Source organism: Odontesthes bonariensis, chromosome 6 (assembly GCF_027942865.1).
Source record: "Odontesthes bonariensis isolate fOdoBon6 chromosome 6, fOdoBon6.hap1, whole genome shotgun sequence".
NCBI lineage: Eukaryota > Metazoa > Chordata > Actinopteri > Atheriniformes > Atherinopsidae > Odontesthes > Odontesthes bonariensis.
Window position 1 is genome coordinate 34,380,961 of NC_134511.1, and position 12,078 is coordinate 34,393,038.

The window sequence follows — 12,078 nt, forward strand, 5'->3', positions numbered from 1 at the left end:
GTGCACTGTCTGTCTGAATGTTATGTAACCACTATCCCTTTAGAAGTAAGTTTGCATACATTTATCAATTGACAACAGGATCACATGTTATTTACTTTATGAATAGCTCATATAGGTATTGTGTTACAACTCATTAACAAAGCAAAGAATATCTGAAAAATATACAATAAATCTTATATTGTATATAATCTTGAATATGAAATCACTACTGACTCCAGTATTCATAGGAATGAATTGGGTATATTTACTAAATTAAATCAGCAAAAAATGCATTTTATCATCTTTTCTACCAAATTATGTAGTTTTTACCAGAGACGGGACATGGTTTAACATTTACATTTTTATCCAAATCTAGACCAAGGATTTATTCAGCCTTGTCAAATAGTATGCCATTTGTTGTTGTTTTGCAGTTTGCAGAAGTTGCAATAGCAAGACTTGCTACTGTAGTTGTCGTAACAAACATAGCAAATTCAGCTTTTAAAACTCTGAACACACTGATGGGCTTTTCTATTTGAAAAGGTTTCATATCACTGCTCATCAGTTCAAAAAAATTATTTTGAAATAAAAGTTGTTGGTGGTCATTAGCCCGTAGCCTTTACATTCTCATCTGTCTTTGGTTGTACAGCAATGTAAAAAATGATCTGTTTAATGAGTTTCCAGAATTTAATTTTTACTTGTATTGACCAGATGAGAAATATAACCTTAAGTCACTGTGGCACTTAAAGGCAGTCACCGGCCTCAGGAGACTAAGGTGGTGCTTTTTGCATCTCACTCAGTGAATGATGTAATATCATGAACACACATGAATATTAGTATGACAGCCCTGACCGCTAAATTTGTATTTATTGTTTCCCATGTGTAACATACTGTTTATGGTGATTGGAAAAATAAGTTACAACATTTTGCTCCAGCTGCACTACATCTATAATAAAGGTTCATTAGTATAGATTGCTGAGGATGTACCTCTCTTACACATGCATTTGCATTAGTGCCTCTGAGGTGCAAATACTAGACGCCGCTTATCGGGATGGTTTTTCTCATTTATCTTCATCTGCTGTGCGGTAAATGCCTCCTTACTTATACAAGAGCCCATTACTCACAATGGCAGCCATTTGAATCTTTTATCAGAAGGGATTTTTAATTGAACATTGGCAAATGTGCCCCCTAAAAAATGGGCCTTAGCAAGTCTGCAGGTGGTGTGTTTGTATGTGAATCTGTGTGTTTTAGAGTGCATGAGTGTCTGTCTCTGCAAGTGTGTGTGAAATATTCATCAGTGTCATTACCAACTGGATCTGAAAATTGTACACATTAAATACCAGCCCACACGGGAGATGGCAAGCTGTCTGTGGAGGCTCTGTGATTCTCTCACAGGAAATTATTTACAGGCAAAAATATAGTGTACAGCTTCTTGTACATGTATATACTTTTCTGAACACGTTTGTCATTTGTGCTCCACTCATGTCTTTAACGTTTAATGTTAATGTTTGTGCCATGTTCAGGGACAATATACCCACCCACAAGTTGTCATTTGTTTTTTTTTTTCATCATTTGAGTATGTGTCATTCAAAATGGAGATAAAACAATCTTCCATACTTTATATTAAAATTTACAAACCACAGAATTGTTTTATTGATATTTTTACTGAATTACTTTCAATTGTGTGCACTGCTTTTGACTGTTTAGTCATAACAGGGGACTTGAATGTGCACGTGGATGTAGCCCATAACAAGCAAGCTAAAGAACTCACTGCTGTCCTTCAAATGTTTATTCTAACTCAGCATGTGACTGAGACCACCCACAGCAGAGGGCACACTCTAGATGTGCTAATTTCAAAGGGTGTTGTTATTTCAAATGTGGATGTCGTCGATGTTGCTTTATCTTATCATTTTTGTGTTTTCTTCGACCCAAACCAGCAGTTGGGTCTGCAGTTTTTCAGGGAAGACTCATAAATGACAGAACAGGGACACAGTTTATGCAAATGATCAGGTTTGAGAACACCCCGTGTTCTAATGTTGATGATCTGTTGAACTCTTACACATCAAGTATGTTTTGGATACCATTGCTCCTGTCAAGGTTACAAGGGCGCCATGGAGAAAAGAAGAGTCGGTCAGGGCACAGAAAAGGGAGTGCTGGAGAGCCGAACGGAAATGGCGCAAGTCAAAGCTCAAGGTTCATAATGAGACTTACAAAGAAAACCTATGTGTGTTCAACTAGACTTTGTGTAGAACGAGGGAGAGTTATTTTTCTGAAATCATCAAAAACTGCAGTAACAACTCTTGTGTCCTGTTTGCTACAGTAAACAGATTAACAAACCCTCCAGTTTCACTGCCTTTAGAACTCATTTCTACATCTAAGTGTAATGAGTTTGCAATATTCTTTAATGACAAAGTTCAGGGCATTAAAAATGCAATAATTTCCACAACACAAATAAATACTCTGCAGCCAGCTAGAGACCTAGAGCTGACACATTTCACACCTGTCACTAACAAAACAGTCGAAGAGATCATCTGCAGTCTGAGTTCATCGACATGCTGCCTTGATGAGATGCCCACTAGATTTCTAAAATCTGTGCTGAGCAGTTTGTTACCACAACTCGCTCATCTAGTCAACATCTCACTCCAGACTGAAACATTTCCAAAGGCCTTAAAAACTGCTGTCATTAAGCCTCTTCTAAAGAAGAGCAATCTTGATGCCACTGTACTGAACACCGGCCCATATCAAACCTGCCATTCTTACGCAAAGTCCTAGAACAAGTTGAATAGCAACAGCTTACTGACTTTCTCCTGTCTAACAATGCTTTTGATACTTTCCAATTAGGCTTTAAGCCCCACCACAGAACTGAGACAGCTCTGATCAAGGTGAAAAACGATATCCGCCTGAACACAGATGCAGGCAAAGTCTCAGTCTTAGTTCTGCTGGACCTGAGTGCTGCCTTTGACACAGTTGGCCATGCAATCTTATTACTGAATTTTGAAGACTGGGTGGGAATCTCTGGTAGTGCTTTAAACTGGTTCAAGTCCTATCTCGGGGACAGAAAATATTTTGTTGAAATTGGTAACTGTGTCTCAGACAAAATGGCTATGACCTGTGGGGTTCCCCAGGGGTCAATCCTGGGACCCCTATTGTTCAATCTGTACATGCTTCCATTAGGCCAGCTAATACGCAGCTATAATGTGTCCTACCACAACTATGCAGATGACACTCAGATCTACGTGTCACTGACAGCAGGAGAATGTGGGCCTGTTAGATACACTGTGTCGCTGCATCGAACAGATCAGTTTGTGGATGCAAAACAATTTTCTCCAGCTAAACTCAGACAAAACTGAACTCATTGTCTGTGGCCCACAGAAACAAAGAGAAAGTGTTATCAGTCACCTTGAGACTCTCTCTCTAAAATCTAGTAATCAAGTTAGAAATCTAGGGGTAATATTGGACTCAGACCTGAACTTTAACAGCCACATTAATACTGTAACATCAGCAGCTTTATACCATCTAAAAAACATTGCCAGAATCAAAGGAATAGTATCTAAACCAGACTGAGAAAGACTAATTAGACAGGTTAGACTGCTGTCTAACCTGTCTAACTCAAAAGTGCTAACATCCAGAATGCTGCTGCTCAAGTCCTGACTAGAACCAGGAAATACGACCATATTAGTCCAGTACTCAGGTCTCTGCACTGGCTTCCTGTCGCTCAGAGAATAGACTTTAAAACAGCTCTACTTGTGTACAAGTCTCTTCATGGTCTGGCGTGATGAACATCTCTCAATTTTACAATAATTTACAGTATAGTTGAATTAAATTTCATATCATGTGAAGATTTGCAAAGTCTAATTTCACTCATACCCTTTCCGTAAAAAAAAAAAAAAGAAACACTGGAATAATCGTTGATCATGACATCAACTGCTCCTTAAATTACATTCACTCTTTAGCTTTATTTTACAATGAAATCCTTACTTTTTCCATTGTTTTCTTTCCATTTGACAGTTTAAACATTAAGATGACAGAAACACAAGAGCACTTCCACACAGTACAGACAGTTGAGCTGGATCACTGGTAAACCAGCTACCACAGATTAGGGGTCAAAGATTTAATCATGCCAACTGTCACTTGCCTCGGCGGAAATGCCACAAGGTTATGGATAGGATCAAAGCTTGTTCCTTCTATTTCTGCACATCTTGTTCTTTTACCTTATTGTTCACTGTCTTGTTAAATATTTCCTGCACTCGTGGGTAAGGAAGTCAACAGATGTAGAAAAATAAATTATATTCCATTTTAATTGATTCCAAAATACTACATTCAAAGTCAAATTAAACTGTGAGCATTGCTATGGTGAAGTGTACATTAATGCAATCCAATATACAGCATGTATTGTGTGCTGAGGGCTTTTGGTAGTTCCACTGGTGCTTATTTTAGTCTTGCTCTGGGACATGTGGTGCTGTTCGGCCTGAGTGTGTGTATGTCCACTGGTAGCACACATTGACACAGATAAAATCCTGTTTAATTCTATACTCTAATCTTGGAACACCCAACCATCCTTGCCCTCTGAGGCCATACCAAGGATGTTCCTTATATTCTGATAGAGAGCTCAATCTGCTGATAAACAGAGGATCTGGTTGGTGATGTAAGTCTGTCGTATGTTTTGTACTGCATGAGCAGTGCTATAGTTGGCTATGCATTAACTGCATGTTTATAGAAAACTGTGTGCTCTCTGTTTGAATTGACTTACACTATGCTAAGAACAGAATAGAATAGAATAACCTTTACTATCCCATGAGTGAGAAAATTGCATGTTACAGAGCTCTGTGATGAAGGAATATACACAAAAAGTAAAGGGTGGTCAGAGCTCCTGTAACTAGCTGCCACTCACATGGCACCATCTTGAATACATAGGATTGCATGTTAGTTTGCCAGAAAATGTCACCTATGTACTGGTGTGCAATCACATAAAATCAGATGTCTTAATCAGAAGTGATCACACATAGATTAATGGGATTATCTCGTCTATCCCTACTAAAAAAGCCAAGGGGCGAGTTCTCCGACCACTCTCATAGAATAAGGTTGTCAACCTCTAAGGATTGTGTTAGACTTGTCATGTTTTGGCTTTAATTGCACATTGTCAAGACAAATAAACTTCTTTTTGCGTTCAGCTGTCATCTCTGCTAACTAATCAGTGGAAGCACGACAGGCTTTAAAAAAACTTCAACAACAATTTTCAGGTCTCAATTAGAGAACCTGAAACCTTATTATTACAATCTGGTTGTGAAAAGTGTCTACAGTACATTTTAAAACCACATTTAGCATGTAAAGTTCAATCAGTTCTGTTTATGCGTACATATTTTTTTCAGGTAGGACACAGTTCAAACAAGAGAGAAGTAGACTTTTTTCATTTATTTCAGCACAGAAATGAATATGTCCACTTGATATTTGTGGTGAAATAGTTCAAACAGTAGATTGCAGATTAAAAAAAAAAGTAATTTTTCATCATACTGCCAAAAGTATTTGCTCATCTGCCTTTACATGCATATGAACTTAAGTGACATCCCATTCTTAATCCATAGGATTTGATATGACATCGGCCCATCCGTTGCAACTATAACAGCTTCAACTCTTCTGGGCAAGCTTTCCACAAGGTTTAGGAATGTATTTATGGGAATTTTTGACCATTCTTCCAGAAGCGCATTTGTGAGGTCAGACGCTGATGTTGGACAAGAAGGCCTGGCTCGCAGCCTGGCTCGTAGTCTCCGCTCTAATTCATCCTAAAGGTGTTCTATTTGGTTGAGGTCAGGACTCTGTGCAGGCCAGTCATGTTCTTCCACACCAAACTCGCTCATCCATGTCTTTATGGACCTTGCTTTGTGCATTGGTGCGCAGTCATGTTGGAACAGGAAGGGGTCATCCCCAAACTGTTTCCATAAAGTTGGGAGCATGAAATTGTCCAAAATCCCTTGGTATGCTGAAGCATTCAGAGTTCCTTTGACTGGAACTAAGGGGCCAAGTCCAGCTCCTGAAAATAATAACACACCATAATCCCCCCCTCCACCAAACTTTACACTTGGCACAATGCAGTCAGACAAGTACCGTTCCCCTGGCAACTGCCAAACCCAGACTTGTCCATCAGATTGCCAGATGGAGAAGCGTGATTCGTCACTCCAGAGGACGTGTCTCTCTGCTCTAGAGTCCAGTGGCAGCGTCCTTTACACCACTGGATCCGACGCTTTGCATTGTACTTGGTGATATATGGCTTGGATGCAGCTGCTCGGCCATGGGAACCCATTCCATGAAGCTCTCTACGCACTGTTCTTGAGCTAATCTGAAGGCCAAATGAAGTTTGGAGGACTGTAGAGATTGACTCAACAGGAAGTTGGCGACCTCTACGCACTATGCGCCTCAGCATCTGCTGACCCCGCTCTGTCATTTTACGTGGATTACCACTTTGTGGCTGACTTGCTGTCGTTCCAAATTGCTTACACTTTGTTATAATACCACTGACAGTTGACTGTGGAATATGTAGAAGCGAGTAAATTTCACGACTGGACTTGTTGCACAGGTGGCATCCTATCACGGAACCACGCTGAGCTGAGCTCCTGAGGGCGACCCATTCTTTTACAAATGTTTGTAAAAGCAGTCTGCATGCCTAGGTGCTTGAATTTAACCTTCCAACTCTTAGTCACAGAGTGTAACCAAGACAGATGGATGCATCATCTGAATATGGATTATTTGCCTTTGGACGTACCATATAACATGTGGAGAAGATTCTGAAAGAAAATTGTCACCACTAAAATATGTTCAGGATTTGCTCAAAAGTGCTAAAAGTGGTTTAATCTCACAAAAAAATTTGTGGCAGTCAGGTTTTCCTTTACAAATGTTCAAATATTGACCATGCTTAACATCATCATATTTGAGAACCATTGCATAGTTGGAAGTGTTAGCCATTTAGCATTAGTACAACTTTACTGAGCAGTTGCATGGTTTTTAGTCCCAAGCCTTGTTTATTAACACATAAGAGGTAATAAAAAAGAAGTGTACCAAGATATTTGTCAGATTTTTTTTCAGCACATTATTCATAAAGGACCACACCCTATGCTATCAACATTGGAGCTGTTCAATTTTAAGCAGCCCATCCTCCTGTGTGTTCCCCTGACAGAAACACGTTTGATCATATTCAGTAGCTAATCTCTGGAAATATTTTTCTTGCACACACGTGAACCCAAACACGTAAACTTGCATACCTAAAAAAATTTAAATTCTCAAGCTTCCCCTATCGCTGCTCAGTTTCATTGAGTTTTCTCAGGAAGCTTCTGTTCCTGACAAACTACAGCAGGCATCCTCTGTTTTTTCTCTCCCCCCAGGAGACTGAGATCAGCACCAGAAGGAAGGAGTGTGAAGCACTTGAGGCAGAGGTGAAGAAAAAGAATCAAACATGTCAGACTTTGGTAAGTGCTCCAAAAATAATCCTTGGCCTCTGAACAAAAGGATGGAAGCTAAAATTGATTTGTACCTGAGAGCCTCGCCCTTCATCATCACACACAAACATCCCTAGAGAAACTGAGTGGCAATGATAGCTTGGCTCCCAGACAATGATGGAAATTAAAAATATCAGAGCAGTAAAGTGTATTGGAGAATGAAAGATAGAATTGCTATAGCATTTATTTGTTGAGTATTATTATGCACAAGCAGAGAGGAGCTTCTAATATTCAGAAGTACCACACACTATGTGTGTAAAAGGTCAAAGACAACTCTCACATTTTCACTTGGTGTTTCTTTGAGGACATTTTCTCACAGTGCCCCAGAAATGTCTGTCTAATTGCTGGAGTAGCCATTTCTCAGCACTAAAGTAAAGAGATGGGAAAAAATGAAACTGGGGAATCCTTAGATTAAAAAAATGCCCACGTGTCACCTTGAAGCTATTGGTTATTTGAATAAAGGCTCTATATAAATCCAATATTAATCTTCTTTGTTGATGATATGACAACATTAAGCATGTTTTTAAGGTTGTTTATCATTACAGTATTAACGACTATTTATATTAGAGTCTACAGAGATTGAGGGCTCTGCTCATCTTTAGTTCCAGTTATACTTGGTAAAGTTTGGCTTTAAAAAGTACGCATGTTTCAAGTAGAAACAAAGTTATGTAGAAGATTGTCAGTGGTGAGGTTTTACTTTTCAATTCAAATGGGATTTTTTGGTCCTAGACCATTTGAATTAATTTTCTCTTTTCCCCTTTCCTCGTCTTTTGATGAGCTGTCTTTGCGTGTGACTCGCTGCCCCAAATAAACACTACATCAGGAATGTTTTCTTTGCTGACCTCCCCTCACGTTCCCTGCCTACAGCAACATTTCCCTCCTTGCCCATTGTCAGCATGCTGAGTCCAGGGGAAGCTACCCAAAGGACAAACTGTCCCCACATGGTGAGCAGGAATGACAGGCTGGTCTCCACAGACTGCAGCACAGGTCTTCCCTCTCTCTGCACCAAGAATTTGGGAACAGAGACAGAGACACAGACAAGTCTAATGAACAACATCGTGAAGGGATGGCGAGTTGACAGTAATGTCACTTCCTGTTTGGTTTAAACTGACTTACCTCCCACATTGTCTCATTGTTTTTCTGTCTCAGTCCTCTCTATCTCAGGTTAAAATAAAAAGCACACAGAAAATTAGGTGCAGCTGTTTGTGCCTAAACAGCAGAGCAGGTGGAGTTTTAACAGTATTTAACAAACACTGACTACGTATTTCTGATTTTTCTGAGTGCTGAAATGATTGGCTTCTTAATGTATCCTCATGGTGAGTTCAGCTATCGTGTGTATAAACACATAGAATGACAGTAAACACTGTCATAACCATCAGGCACCTCCACCTTTCTGGGTATTAGATGTTTAGCTACAGACCATCAGCCTCCACTTGGATTTACAGGCTGTCACCATGGCCACAAGCATTAGCTCTGCCAGCAATGCTCAAATATATATATCAGGTTTTAAGATTAAATACCTGCCAGTTAAATGCTCTCTAGATGATATTTCAGGTATCTTTTTCATCCCAAAAACTTCAGAAAATCGAATGTATGTAGACCATTATGTAACCAGCATCACCACTTAATCATATATCAATATTTGAATATTTAAAGGCCATCAGTGTGATAAGAAACCAGTTGGCTTAAAAAAGTTGATGTTTATCCCTTTGACGCAAATGATTTTTATTTATTAAAAAAGTTTTTAAAAAACATACACACACACACAAGAGTCCAGTAGCTGACTTTCATCTGAACTGTGAGTAAATTATGCTCTCGCCCATGCTAAACAGAGTCTACTGAGCAGAGAGTAAGTGGGTGAAATATTTGCATTGCTCATGAGTTAAATGGCAGGGCTGATTCATCTGTCAGGCCTGTCAGATTTAAACATGCTGCTGTGTCAGACCACGTTGAGTCATGCAGTGTCTGGAGAAAATGCTTATTTGAAGTAGGAGTAGCCAGTAGCCCAAGTGGTACTCCATCTCTCACCTCATTACATTTTTTGATCGTCTAGTATTAATGAAACTGACCTGGCTAGCCTGTCAAGAACAAAAATCATTAGATACCCTCCTGTGTGTTGTTTTTGTTCAGTTCTCTTTTCAACACATTCAGCTTTTTTTTAAAACACCTTTTTAAAATGTATATTTTTTATTCTTTATATTTATATATATATATATATATATATATATACATATATAAAATATTATTATATTTTACATGTACATTGGTGTTCAGTATTCAAGCATATTTTTTCTAGGTTTTCAGCTGAATAATGCCAGAGGCAGCTCGATGTAGGCCACAGTGTTTTCTGCATGGAATTCTATCCGCCACTGGGCTCACAGACTCTCCATAAAAATGTGTCTTGCCAAGGGATTAAGACTTACACTGATCTGTTTACAGCGTTAACACGTCAACAATACAGGACAAAGACACAGCTGATTCTCTATGTACAAGACAATTCAGTCTGCATCATTATGCGCGTGCAGTCACATCCAAAATCCAAAAAGGAATTTAAATGTGGATAGCAGTTATGTAGAAATAGTTGCATTAAAAACAAGTTTGATTTTCTCTATTGTTTCTGAGTAAGCACACTACATCCTGAGCTTTTTCTTTCTGTTTCAGCAGATTTCCGTCCTTCAGAATCAATACCTGGAGCCTTATTCAGTCCTTATTAGCTCCGAATTGAGGGATCGATGGATATGAATAGGAATGCCAATGCAAATATTCTGCTTTAATCGGAAGCATTAAAACTGACACGGTACAACTGGTGCAGGTTTAAATGTCTATTGTAACAGACACAAATTGAATGGTAAAGCAGCTGATCTCAGATATGACTTTGGTACCATCTTCAGGCTGTTGTTTACTCGGTACTGCTTGTCCTTGACAGAATTTCTCCTTTATGCTGTGCATCTGTGCACTTTGGTCATGCAGTTCATTTACACAGTACAAATCTGTATTCGCAGGACTAGTTGTAGCAGTAACAGAAGCAGTTAACTATAGCTCTTTAAGCTATACAGTAGGTACTATGTGGATTGACGATACCTCACAATAATATGTAACATAAGTATATTTTATGTGATCATTATAGTATTGGTTTCAAGTCAACCAGACAGGTCATGCAGACTTTAAGATGTTTTATGAACATGGCTTAAAAAGCACTTTGACAAAGGACATAACTTGATGTTTTCTAGTCTGAATGTTTTTTTCATGTTTACTTTTATCATCAGTTCTCTGAAACGTCCTTCTTAAATAAAACATGGGGGAGGAGGAACAGGCTCACAGCCACAGGCCATTAAGAGGAACCGTTTTACTGTAAATGTGTCATGCCTGAGCCAGTAGGGTTTCTTAGCTCTTGACAAGAACAACCCTTTGCCTACATTCTGCAGTAAATTGCACGTCTCAGAAAACTCAACAGTCAACACTGCAAATTGCTTCCACAGCACGCCTCAAAACTGTTGATTGAATGCAATTAAGCTTTCTTCCTCTGCAATGTAGGCTTTTTTTTTCCTCTTTAGCTCTGCACTCGACACACATGGTTGAAATGAGTGTTGTGTGCGTGTGTGGTGAGTCAATACATTTGAATTACATTCGTAAACACACACACAGCTGTGAAGAATGACTGTTTTAAGGTTTTCGTGACATATATTGCTGTATACTTAACTTACTAAAATAAAAGCTACCATTATGACACTATTATTGCTCCATTATAGTGAATGAAATTACAGTTTCTTTTAATCACACTTTCTAGAGCATATTAGAGAACCTTGAGCTGTGTCCTCAGATGAATAATGCATTGGCTGGTGCTTGCAATACGCTGGGTTTGAGTGCAGTACTCTTGTCTATTCACGGAGACTCTTTGGATTCTGAACACTCTTTCTTTATTCCTCTTTTGCTTAGGAGAATGAGCTGCAAGACTTCCTTGAGGAGAGAAAGCACTTGAATCTCCAGTGGTTCAACAACAGACACAAGGCATCTGAGTATGAAAAGGTAAGAGGTGAAAACGCTTTGTATAAGGCTTTGCTGAACTTAAATGCCGCTTTACAGAGCTGTGAACTTAGCAGTCAGCTCTCAGCTTTGTGTCTTGTCGACCATAGTCGCTTAGTTTCACTTTAATACAATGTGAAGACCCTCTGGGTCACACTTTAACTTAACCATACAAATAATAGGAATGAAGTTAGCCATCTTTCGATTCTATTAAATCACCCTCACCTTAATGTTAGCCCCAAGACCTCAAAAGCCCTCTGTGCTGATAACGTAGAGTCAACATGGATTGACAAACACAGAGTCTCTTGGCCTCTTTATGAACCAAAAGGTAATATCCTGAGGCAGCTGACCGGCTGTTGGTGAGGTTGAAGAATGTGGCATGCCGATTATTGATGTTTTATCAGGACAGAGATGACTCCGGGACCAACAAACTTGAACTGTTTGTTGACTGGCTGATATGAAAGCAGCACTGCAGGCACTTGCAAACACCTCTGTGTTCTGATCCCTGTTATCAGTGGAGGGGCTAAAGAAGGGCACCCCCCCATAACCATAATAGACTGTTGACCTGGTTCTGCTCAATCCAATGTCGTTT

The 12,078-nt window shown here is 39.3% G+C and overlaps 1 protein-coding gene across 17 annotated transcripts in view; it reads left to right on the forward strand.

Annotated features, from left to right (window-relative positions):
* The window catches only part of rimbp2b (RIMS binding protein 2b), a 91,116-nt gene that overhangs the window by 44,671 nt on the left and 34,367 nt on the right, over positions 1-12,078 (forward strand). For 16 of the 17 annotated variants that reach the window (XR_012769935.1, XM_075468477.1, XM_075468481.1 and 13 more), the window contains 2 exons: positions 7,350-7,433; positions 11,400-11,489. Coding sequence is in view for 14 of the 17 variants with exons in the window: in XM_075468477.1 (XP_075324592.1) it covers positions 7,350-7,433; positions 11,400-11,489 (174 nt within the window). In the remaining 3 variants the exon portion in view is untranslated. The remainder of the gene's footprint in view (positions 1-7,349; positions 7,434-11,399; positions 11,490-12,078) is intronic. The other variant, XM_075468483.1, reaches the window with a different exon arrangement.